General features: G+C 40.8%; 1 protein-coding gene across 1 annotated transcript in view; it reads right to left on the bottom strand.

The window, feature by feature from the left end:
* Positions 1 to 1,056: 1,056 nt before the first annotated feature.
* The window catches only part of GATA6 (GATA binding protein 6), a 29,003-nt gene continuing 17,614 nt past the window's right edge, over positions 1,057 to 12,445 (bottom strand). Inside the window, exon 7 of the mRNA XM_006901066.1 lies at positions 1,057 to 1,242. Within this exon, the coding sequence (XP_006901128.1) occupies positions 1,057 to 1,242 (186 nt within the window). The remainder of the gene's footprint in view (positions 1,243 to 12,445) is intronic.

The raw sequence follows: 12,445 nt of genomic DNA, 5'->3' as shown, positions 1-12,445 counted from the left end.
TCAAACAGGTTTCCATGACATCCCATTTAAAAAAAAAAATTCATGTAAACCAACCTGTGGGTTAGTCACACTGTACAGACTTCATCATAGTGTTTAAAGATGCCCAGATATAGAGTATTTACAAATGCTATCTGTTAGGTAGTAAAGTTTTGTTGCAATTTTTTCCAGCACATATTCCACAGTAAAATAAAGGGGGCATATTGGTATTCTTGTATAAAAATTCTTAACAAATGGAGAGAGGCAATTTTCCTGAGAGAAGATTTGTTCTTGAAATATCTTTAACAAGTGGAAATATAGAAATGGGATGTAGTTGAAAAAAGCTTAAGAATGTCAAAGTTAACATTTTTTAAATTATTTAAGTACCATTAAGTTAAAATGTTTACATTCATTATAAAAACGTTAAATCTTATGCAAATGATTTAACACTGGATTGCTGCAACGCAAATTGCACTTTTTTTAAAAAACATGATTGTATACATGGAAGAATATTGTGTTCACTACCCTGTTTACAAAATCTGACAAAATCAGACACACAATATGAACTTTGAGAGACCTCAGTCACAGTGTACGTAGAATGCAGTCTTACCAATGGGGCAATCGTTTTGACAGGACCCAGCCTTTGAGCCGTGCACAAAGCGCCTCGAATGGGCTTCTCTGTCAACCACGTAAGAGGCGGTCGTGCACGCGGCATAAGAAACCCATGAATAACTAAAATCGACCAGAAAATCCTTTCTTGGCGAGTGTATTGAGCAAGGCAGGCCTCCCTGGGCCTGGTCTCCGGAAGTGCCCTTCGTGGGCTGGAAGCGGAAGTGCAGCACCAGGTCCCACCGTGGGGAGGCAGATGGCTGCCCTGGAAGAGCTTCTCCCATCTTCTTTTGCGTAGGGCCTGTTGGTAAGGCAGAGGAAACCTCTTTGGAAGTATATCACTTTCAAAAATAAAGGCACGGAGATAACACATCAGATGAATGTTCTGCCAGCGTACTTGCCCCTGTTTGGACTGCTTGATAAAATACAAAAGTCTTGCGAGGCCCATGAAGGACTCTCCCAGTTTCCTTGCTAAGGCCCCGGTCCTGAAGCCAGGGCCAGTGCACACCAAGAATCCTGCCGCACGGACGACGTCACTTCTGCTGGGGAGGCCAGGCTGACTCCTACGTACAGCCCGTCCTGAGCCGTGTACTTGAGTTCGTTGTTCTCAGGGTTCGAGCTCTCTCCTGGCCCAGACATCACTGAGGAGGCACCTGCCTGGCAAGACGAGGGGGCAGAGAGAAAGAAGGGGAGAAGGAACAGAATTATTGATAAATTTGTTATCCAGCCCAATCCTAGATTAAAACAAAGACACAAGTCCAGCTGAAGCAAGAGCCACACCCAAGAGGCAGTGGGAAAAACTCCCAAAACAACACACAACACTAAAATCCATAGAGCGGTTTTTAAAAGAGAAAAAAAAGAGTGCAAGCATCTCTAAGTACTGCCTCAGTAACAATGATTACGTAAAGTCTTAGAAGTATATCTTGTTAAATTTAGAACTCCCAGCAGCAGTTCCTGGCAAAATGGACAACTAGGCAAAGGTAGAACTGCAAAAATCCAACTTGTAAAAAATGCCCAATAACTATCCTGGGAAGGTATATAGCCTTTAAATCAGGCTCATCTCATTTCAAAAGATAAACAGAGGAGCACCACATATATATACTCAAATAAACACACTTATCTATGCATATGCACGTGCAACCATTTGTGCAATCCACACACTGGGCATGGGCGTGTGCACACATCTTTGCACTTGCAAACACATACACAAGTCCACACAGTACAGTCAGCAAGCTTAGTAGTTCTGTCAAAGCCCAAAGAGGAATGTTACACAGTCCAACTTTGCCTGATAAATGACATTTTTAAACACTGACTTCATGGAAAATTAACCCATGCATATGCAGGTTTTAATATCTACCTCATTTGCCTTAATTCTTTCCAAAAACAGGCCACATTTGGGCCAGACCACAACAGGAAGAAAATTTTAAACATCCATTATTTGTCATAATTATGGCAAGTAAATGTTCACCTTTCCCCTGTATAATTCATTCCTTCCATTCAAATACAAAGAGGCCAAATAGGAAACATTATATAATTTGGTAGAGTCAAATCAAAATAACTGAACTGTTTAGACTACAGTTTGAGAAACTAGTTAATTTAGCCATAACCACATGCTTTTTAATTGTGCCTTTGTCCCAAAAGTTCAGAAGTTTTTTCTTGTAAGCTTTCAGGCTCCGATTCATAATTATCAAGCTACTTGTTATTTAAGACAGGTGGGACATTATGTACTTTTCAAGGCATTTCTTTTTGCTATATTTTATTACTATATTGTATTAAATCAGTAAAACATCTGGCTGGCCAGCCAAGTTAATGCTGCGTAAGAAAAGCACAGAGAAATGGATGACAACGAGACACAGGCTGAAGAGAACGGAAGGTGGAATCAAGAATGAGAAGTCCTTCCCGTTTGCCTGGACAAGAGGATCTGGTTTTCCTCTCTCACCCTCACAATAACTGCATGAAGTGCCTGCCATGTGATTTTTTTTTAATCTGAGGACCCCAATGTCATCCCAAGTATACAGTCCAAACTTAGCACTTCCATGTGTTGCTTACCCTTCCTTAGTGAAAATGTAGGTTTGTGGGAAATCCTTAACTCGAATTCCTTAATGGTTCAAACTTCAAAACAGAAAGTGCACAAAAAATGCACCAAATTTATTTCAACTAATTCTGCCAAGCAAGTCCAATGTAATGGACATAAAAAAGACTTGGTAACATTTATAAATAGGTGACTTTAAAACACCCAGAGAAGGGGGGTGGGGAATGGATGAAATTCAGTTACAAAGAGATTCTTCAATTTAGAAAAGAACTATCATGAGATGACTAGAAAGAGCGAGCTCCTTATGATTTTTCATAGCCAGCTATTCACTGATGCAGCTATTCTGTAAAAGAAGATATCTGCATCTATCATTGCCCTGCATGCAATTTGACTTCCTCACAACACATACTATTTCAGAAATGGAGACTCCTGTATTGACCCAGGAAGCACCTCACCCAAAATGACCAGAACTGCTGAGACAGCAGGTGTCTACACCAATATCAGCACTAAGAAATGGCATCAAAGCTCTTACTGTGGACAGTCAATCTGGGACTGAGACTGAAACATTATCACTGACTTTCCTGAAGGAACTCCTCAGCTATGTGGACAAGAACAGGGTACACACACGCAAAATGCAAAACTGGCCGACTGCCTATTATGCCCGATAATTGAGCGCTTATATGATGAGCTGAGGCTTCTAAGACAGAGTCTAGTAGCTCCCTGACCCTCTTCATCTGTAAACAGGAATTCCTCCAAATACAACATGTAAGAGATGGTAAGGGAGCAGGAGTAAATCAGCAGAAAATCTAACTGAAATTGAAATGAAGAATTAGGTAATATATAAGGTGGCTTTAACAGTTATGTGTAAAGCCCTCAGAATTGTATATGCCAGTCACAAAGACTGCATTAGAAGCTTAAGCTTAAGCTTAAAACGACCCTTCAGCCCAGGTCAATTACCACAGCTACCAGGGAGGCACAGAAAGCAGTAAGAATCCCTCCAGAGCTAAGTAATAACAATCTGCTATCATCCTGTTCTACTTTTGACTGGCAAAAACAAAAGAGAAGGCAAAATGTTTTGTAGCCATTAAAAAGGATCTTTGCTCTAAATGAGATGCAAATCAAAACATGAGATATCATCTCACTCCAGTCAGAATAGCAACATTTAACAGAACAGCAAGCCTTATTCACTATTGGTGGAAGTGTAAAATGGTGCAACCACGGAGGAAAGTGGTGTGGCGCATTCGCAAAAAGTTGCAAATAGAGATACCATTTGACCCAGCAATTCCAATACTGGGAATATATCCCAAAGAGACCATAACTGCCATCTAAGCAGATATATGCACACTCATGTTTATCACAGCTTTGTTCACAATACCAAGGAGTTGGAAACAACCTAAGTGCAAATCAACAAATGAATGTATAGAGAAGCTCTGGTGTATTCACACAATAGAATACTATACTGCATTGAAAAACAAGGAACTCATGCAATATTATTCAAAATGGGTTACCCTGGAGGACATTATGCTGAGTAAAATATCTCAGTAACAAAAAGACAAATACTGCATAGTGCCACTGTTGTAGAATGGGACTGACATCAGGGTTGGGGTAAGACCGAGAAAAACTGGATAAATTATGTATACTAAATTGAAACAGATGAGGGAGAAAACAGTTTAAAAGTGATATATGATAGGGTATTATGGTTATCACAAGAGTACAGAATGAAGGTTGCATAGTGGAGCGGGGTGGGGTGGAGAATTGCATATCAATGAAGGAAGTGAACTGGGGGGCAGGGAGAAAAGTGCAACAATGAAAGAATGGAAATCCAGTATCTCTGTAAATGTTCATTAATTTTTTTAAAAAAGGGCTCTTTGGCCTTTTTTCTTTCTTTCATTTAAGGCACTAAAAAAACCCCTTAATATCAATATTATTCACATGTGGTACTACTGCTATTCATTGCCACTGACTATTAGCTGACCCTCCTGCAGGCTTTGAGAATCTATAAATCGCACAGGAGGGGATTGCCTGTTTTACTCCTGTGGAGCAGCTGCTGGATTCAAATGGCCTGCCCGACTCCTTACCCACTAAGGCCACCAAAAATCCCACACATATAACTCACAGAGCCCACAGAAATTTGTCTTTTAAAACGTGAACACATTTTAGGCAGAAATCCAAATATCAAAAGGCAGACAAGCCCCAAAAGGTTTAAGTAATGCTCTTTGCAAAAAAATAGGGAGCTCTGTTGGCCTATTGGCAAGAAGCTGTGCTACAATCCCAATGGCATGAGGTTTGAAAGCACCAGCTGCTCCTCCTGTGTAATTAACCACATCTAAAAACACAAGGGTCAACTATGGGTTGGTTCTGACTTTATGGCACACAACAAACAAACCATTAGCCAAAAATGAAATTACTTGTGCCCAAGATGTGATAGTATTATTTTAGAATGGTGACTATTTAAACATGAAAGCCTGCCAAGGAAAAACTCATTTGTTCCTATAAAAAACAATGGGTACTTGCACACCCATGTTTATTGCAGCTTTGTTTACAATAGCAAAGAAGTGGAAACAACACAAGTGCCGATCAAAAAAAAGAATAGAGAGAAGCTGTGGTATATTCACAGTGGAATACTATGCTGCATTGAAAAACAAGGAACTCATCAAATATACAAAATGGATGATCCTGGAGAACATTATGCTGAGTGAAATATCTCAGTCACAAAAGGACAAATATTGCATAGGGCCACTGTTGTAAAATGACTGCCATCAGGTTTGAGGGAAGGAATGATGTATACTGCATTGAAACAGATGAGTGAGAGAACTGTTTACAAGGGATAGATGGATGGGTATTCTTGTAATTACAGAAGTCCAGGGTGAAGGCTGCATAGTGGAGTGGACTTGGGGGAAGGGACTGCATATCAATGAGAGGTTTTTTGTTTTCTTTTTCTTTTCAAGGAGAAGAATGAATTAGGGGGAAGAGGTAGGCAGGGAGAAAAGTGCAACAATGAAATGACTGGAAACAAGTCTGTAAACTTTCATTAAAATAAAAAAGGGGGGGAGGGGGGAAGACAATGGGTACCAAAGGCCTAAACTGTGGTGGATGGGTTACAGTTTGGCAAACATCAAACACAATATCCCAAGAGCCCAAGAAGTTGACACCCTATGGTTTTCTTGTATCATAGGAAAAGAATTCCAAGGAAAGAAAAAAGATAGACATCCACTGCAGGTCACTTTCATCCACATGAAAGCCTTGGAGGCAGAATGGAGTGCCCAGGAATCGTGTGCTCACATCCTGATCAGTAGTGAACAATGCTTCACCACAGATGTGTAAGGAAGCTATGTTTGCTTTGTGTAGCAGGCACTCCATCCCTGTCAGGGATTACTAAAGGGCTTTGATACTGTAGAAAGGTGCTGTGGGGTTGTGCAGACAGATGCCTGCCATAGCTAGAAGAATCTTTGAAGTGGTTTAAAAAAATGTGAAACTGCTCAGAGGATTAGTATGTAAGTATGAATAAGCCCTATGTAAGTACAAATAAGCCCATGTTTACCTGTTTATTAGGTAATCTGGCATTGCATGGATGTTTCTGATAATCTCAGAATGGTTTGGAAAAGCAGGTTAATCCACTCAAAGAACAACTATGCAATTATTTGTTTTTACTAACTGTATTTAATATTTTTAGACTAAGACCATATCTTAGTAATTTTCTTAAAATAGACATTTTAAGTGAAAATAAGCAATATATGAGATATGTGTAGCTCTCAATTCCAAGTGGCCTGAAGGTACACATTAGTAAGTATGATAAGGAGATCTAGGAGGAGATGAAGAACTAGGGATCACTAGGGAGAGGGCCATGCCTGTTAGTCATTCTTTTGATTATGGTTCCTGAATGACACAAATCAGCCTAATTTTTAAAGGCAGAACACACGGAGTCACCACAAGTCAGGACCAAACAAGAGTAACAAAACATTATTAGTACTAGAGACACAAGGCCTGAGAAGCCAGCTGGGCAGGGGCATAAAAAAAGGAGCCCAAAAGCCAGAGAAGAAAAAAGTGGGGTTGTAATGGACCACAATCCATCGCTGAAAATGTCCCGCGTGACGAGGCAAAAGCTTCATCTAAATTAGCATGGAACACACATGAATCAGTGTCGCATCTAATTGCAAGACAAACGCAGGTCTGCTCATTGCTTTTACAGTTCCTTTCCTCATCTATATTCCAGAGTTACCCACTGAAAACCACTACAACTGTGGGGAAACTTAGGGATCCAGGACACACAAGCAAATCCCACCTTTGAATTCATAATGTGTTTTCTCACATTAGGTCCTTACCTGAATCTTGGTTCGGAGCACAAATACAGACATAATAATAGACATTGCACCCAACTAACACACTTAAATGTTCCTGAGCTGAGGTTAGGAGGAAAGCCCATGGTTAAGCCATCCCTCCCTGCAGGCAAGGGTCCCAGTGTTTCTGGGATCAAAGTGCAGTATGAGGGTGGAGTAGAAATGTGTTCTGTATTTCCATTCACAGCTTATCTGCCCTCCGCCCTCCCACAGACAACTGAAAATGGAGGCACTTCCTGTTGAAAGAATGTGTTATCAGCACCAGGCCCAGCCCAGGCTTAGCACCGAAAGCCAGCCAGGCTAGGTGGGAGACAGAGCAGCAGGACAGCAGGCGGGGGTAACTCCTATAGGAATAAATTACTTCAGGGAGAACCTGGCTGGCTGCAGTTTGGAATATGAGGGGAAATATCCACTGAACAAAGTAGTCACTCATCTTTAGATCACCTAGGACAAAACCTTCATTCACTTCAGACATAGGTGGAAGATGGAGTCTCTGGTGGCACAAAGGATTAAAGTGCCTGGCTGCTAAAGCGAAAAGACTAGTCAGAAGAAATAATCTGCTTGGAAAGGCATAGGGTCAGGGTAAGACCCTCAACAAGATGGGGTGGCACCGTGACTACCAGGTGCTTGAGAGGTGGAACAAAGGATAAGGCAGGGTTGGTGTGGGGCAGGGCACCCTCTAACACACAGGACGTGAGGTCATCATGAAGAGACATCAAGTCAGGAATTTCAGATTGATAAATAAATGGTCAGCTGAGTGCCTGGCTCACCACTCCTGATGAAAGCAACCCAAGTTCTCTCTGCTTTACTTCAATTGTCTCAATAGGCAGCGCTAGAGATGGCCTCCAGAGAGAATGGCCACACCAACAGCTCAGAGAGAAGGAATTCCTAAAGAGCAGGCATTTTTAGAATAAAGGAGATTCTCTGTGAAGCATAAACATGAGCTTCACTACTGAAGAAACACAAACGGGGAGTTGAAGAAACACAAACGGGGAGTCTGGGAGGGGGGTGCTCTCAGTCCCCATGCTACAATCCTTCCTAACACACCCCCGGTCTGGAGAAACAGAAACGGTGCTCCCAGGCCAGCTGAAGGGTGAGTCTGCAGTGATCACAGACTTTGATGATCATCACGCAGCAGGCCTCTTCAGCCCCAGTGCAGACAGCCGGCATCCATGGCCTCTGATCTGTCCTTCCTACACATCAAGTGAGTCAGTGTGGAGGACTCTGCTTTGTGAAGGGAAGCCAGCCATCCCTCACTCTGCCAGAATGCTCTCCTCTGCTTTTGTAACCTCTGGGTTAAACTGCTGCAGTGCTTTATGGCTGCTTTCCCCCAAAGAAAAATTAAAATCTACATATAAATTCCAACAAGGGAGAACATTTCTATAGAAATCTTAACTTGCAAAAACTCCATAACTATAAAAGCTATGCTCAAGTGCTCGTTTTTGGTTCGGGTGGAACATTTGGTAACAGGATCAGATAGGGAAAGTCAATCATTTAAGAGGTGATGCATAAAAGATATGCAAACATGCACAGGTCTGTCTCCATTTGAACGTGTAAAACACTGTGAAACCCTCTTAGTTGCTTCATAGTAGATAACACAGTACAGCACCAGAGCCTTGAATATGTTCTCTCATAAAAGGAAGAGCTTTCTCACAGATGATGATCTAAGGCAGGTTTTGCAGTATAATGCTCCCCCCCCCCCCCCCCCGCCTCAATTTAGTAAACTCCCTTCGGGGAATCTCTCTGGGTCCCTCTTTCTCCAGGGCCTGAGTCAGTAGGTTATAACCACCCTCAGGATTGTTGCCTTTTCCACAGATGGAATGGCAGAAGCAAAAGTTCCTAAGGGCCCTGGAAATATCCTCACAAAGTGGCAGGGAATAGTTATCCCTCAGTGTGAAATTAACTGACCACCAAACAAAAAACTTAACCTGCATGAAAACAGGTGACTCTATGCCAATCTTCCAACTCACTGGTAAAGATCTTAAAGTAAGATTTTTTGTGATCTTCACTTCTATAACATAACAGACTTTGTATGAGACTTGGAGAGCATCTCAAACTAAATTAGAAAAAAAAAATCAACCACAATCAGTGTATTTAAACCACAGAAAACATATGAAAGCACAAGTATCAAGAAGGAATTATTGCCTGGAAGAGACTTTAAAATATTATTACTGTGTTAGCAGCAATTGCTCCAAAGCTCTACATTTTCTCATCAGGCAAGTTTTGGAGTTATTTCTACTGTCAGGCAAAGACAAACAAGGCTATACAAATAAAGAGCACCACTATTGATTTCCAAGATCCCACTGAAGTGAGCTATTCTTAGTTTGAGAGCTCTGGGGCAACTCCCACTTACCCTGTGCAAAGGAGAGGCTTTGCAAAAACCTCAACAAGAGTCAGAGACAGCACCTCACTATCTGAATCTGTTTCCTTGTCATGCTATTCTGAGACCCTCCAGGATGAACTACGGACTATAATTCAGCATTCCCCGGGAATCAAGTAACCAAATTAACAAGAGCTTGAGACAAGATGTATTTGTGCTTAGCAGAGTAAAAACATGATTGTGGAATGTAAGTGCCAGCCCTGTGAACCCAGCCACAGCAGACTGTCAATGAGGCAGGTCAGATAAGCACCCTCAGATACTGACTTGGGATTCTGTTTACTAGACTCCAACAGGTTAGTGAAATCAATACCTTGCTGTTTACTTGTTCAAATCTTTCTTCAAGTTCGAGGTTAATAAAGTAATCTCCTGTGCTTAGTCTCACAATTCTGGCTCTTGGGCCTAGTAGAGGTTAAACAGAATAGGTATTGGCTGAATTACGAATTACATTATCCATGTCTATCTATGAAGATGCTTTGTTTCCAAGTTCCCATTATTAATTTTTTTTTTAAAAAATCACACTAACAGGTGAAACCATGAAGAGAGCTAGCAATTCCTATCCATTAGATCTTCATATTGCTAGTAACTCTTTTGGCAGACACCCATGAAATGTATAATAAATCACTTTTTGTTCCAGTAAAGAAATTCATTTTCTTCAGAGTCAATTTAGCCATAACATTTCACAGCATTTATTCAAAGCCGGATCTCTTAAATTTGGCCATGTTTTCCCGTAACATTTTTTCATGTTTTGTGACAGTTTTGTATAACCATCTGGGGGGGGTGGGGGTGGGAGTTGATAGTAGGGATAAGAAGGAGTATGTAGAACAAAAGCAATCCCTGTAGCTTGAAAAAAATTTTGTTCTGAGAGGAACTCTCTCGGAACTTAAAGGCCAGGGAAAAACAAATGTCTTATCCTTCACCTAGGGTGCTGCCTTTCAGCTTATGATAATGAGTCACTTATTAAATAAACCACAGTTGTGATAAAATTGGTTGGATATATACATTACAGAATATTTAGGGAGTAATACAAGCTTTACTGTTTCCTAATACACAAAGCCATTGGATAATCATGTATTTTCTAACTACTCCTTCTTCCTTCATCTCTTTCTCTCTGTGTGTGCACACTTCACAAGCAAAAGAGGGGGAAAGAGTCCAGTAGCAGCCTTGAGATCAAAATGAAAGTATGCACGCTCCACACGCAGCGTGTTCCTGCCAGGGTGACGTGTGGCTTCACAGCAAAGGCCAGTGCGGTCAGACAGAAACGTAAGTTATTAGAACGGGCTGAGGGGAGAAAGGGAGCCTGGCACGCAGGGAGCGTGAAGATAAAATGCCAACAAAATATTTATGTTCATGGCTTGTAGCATGTGGCAAGTGGGATATTAATAGCTGTGATGATGGGTGGACGCCCGGGCCGGAGCGGGGATGTCGGTTCCAGCCCCGGCTGCAGCGTGGGCTTGCTTGGTGACCTGACAGAGTCACCCAGGGTTCGGGTTTATAAATGAGGCAATAAGAACACCTAACCACAACATTCTCTTCTTGCAGGCCTCCCCAGGAGATTAATGATTTTTGAGCTCACGTGTTCTCTTTTTTCCAATATTTAAACAAAAAAAGTGTGTTTTGGACTATAACCTAGGCAGGGAAATGAGCACTTGCCTATTAAAAGCAAACAAAATCTCATTAATAACTTGACAAAAATTAGCTGGAGGCAATTTGGACATTCTGAAAAATCAGAGTCTAAGTTCCAAATAATATTCATTGTGTATGAGCCTAAGCAAGATAACACTTTTTTTATTATTATTAATTTTAATGAACATTTACGGACATTTTGGATTTCCATACATTCACTGTTGCACTTTCCTCCCTGCCAACCCACCCCTCCACCAGTTCACTCTTCTCTTTGAAAAGTAAAAGAAAAATTCCTTCATTGGTATACAATCCCCCCCCACATCCCCTCCTTGAGTATACTCCACTCTGCAACCTTCATTCTGGACTCTTATGATAATCATAATACCCTGTAACATATTGCTTTTAAACTATTCTCTCCCTCATCTGTATTCTTTTTTGTATTTGATATTTTAAAAATTTATTTTAATAATCATATACAGGAATAGCAGTTTTTAACTCTCTTAATCCCTCCCAACCCCCACGACATGGAGCTCTGATGGGGAGGTGGTTAAATTAAAGTCTTTCTGCTCCAGACCTTAAAACGTCAGCATTTCTAACCTAGCATCCCCCTCCAGGAAGAAAGCTTCTGTTAAGATTTTTAAAATCAAATGCATATTGCTCGCAGGTCACTGGGAATTTGGGTTACTGGGAATTGGAACTGATGCAATGGTAGTGGGTTTTTTGTTTTTATTATTTTTCTACCTATTGGTACCCAACATCATGTATAGTATTAATGAGAAAATCTGCATAAACCATCTCACATCCTTAGTCACTAGAAACAAAGTACTTTTTAAGCACTGTTTCCCCCTCTGTTTTCATAGGATAATATCTGATGCTGAAATTACTAAAAAAAAAATCACTTTTTGAAAAAACCTTATTTCACCTCTCTAAAGATTTCAAGGGATGAACTAACATCCTGTATTAATCCAGGATTTCCACCAACTAGACCAGGGTCTAAAGTCAAGCTCTGCCTGTTCATGACACATGATCTTGGGTCTGATGATGTGTTGAATCTCAGTTTCCAACAGAAAGTCACAAACACATAAAGCACCTGTCACAAATGCATTAGAAGATAGACAACTGCTGCCTTTCAATGTGCACATAACGAGAAAGTGTAGAAACATTATGAAAAAGAACATTTTCAGAATTTTCTGACATTTTTAAAAAGTTTCTCAAAATCTGTCTTGCTTTTTTCTGAGGAGGTATAAGACTAATATTTGACTCTAGCTCTGCCAAAGGCTCGAGGAATCCTCAGGAAGTTAAGTAGATTCTTGAATTCAAACTGCTCTTCAAGTTTCCCTGAGAGACAGTAACCACTTCTGTATTCAAGTAACATAAACTCACACTATTTAAAGGAGAAATCTTAATGCCATGATCAAGCCACCATGACTTTTCAGTTTAACCCCTTGGAGAGACAGTGAAATGTAAATGGGCTAATTAAAAATGCCC

Source organism: Elephantulus edwardii, unplaced genomic scaffold, assembly GCF_000299155.1.
Source record: "Elephantulus edwardii isolate Elephantulus edwardi_28Jun2011 unplaced genomic scaffold, EleEdw1.0 scaffold00307, whole genome shotgun sequence".
NCBI classification, from domain to species: Eukaryota; Metazoa; Chordata; class Mammalia; order Macroscelidea; family Macroscelididae; genus Elephantulus; species Elephantulus edwardii.
The sequence above is the reverse complement of the archived record's forward strand: the minus strand, read 5'-3'. Positions and strand labels throughout refer to the sequence as shown.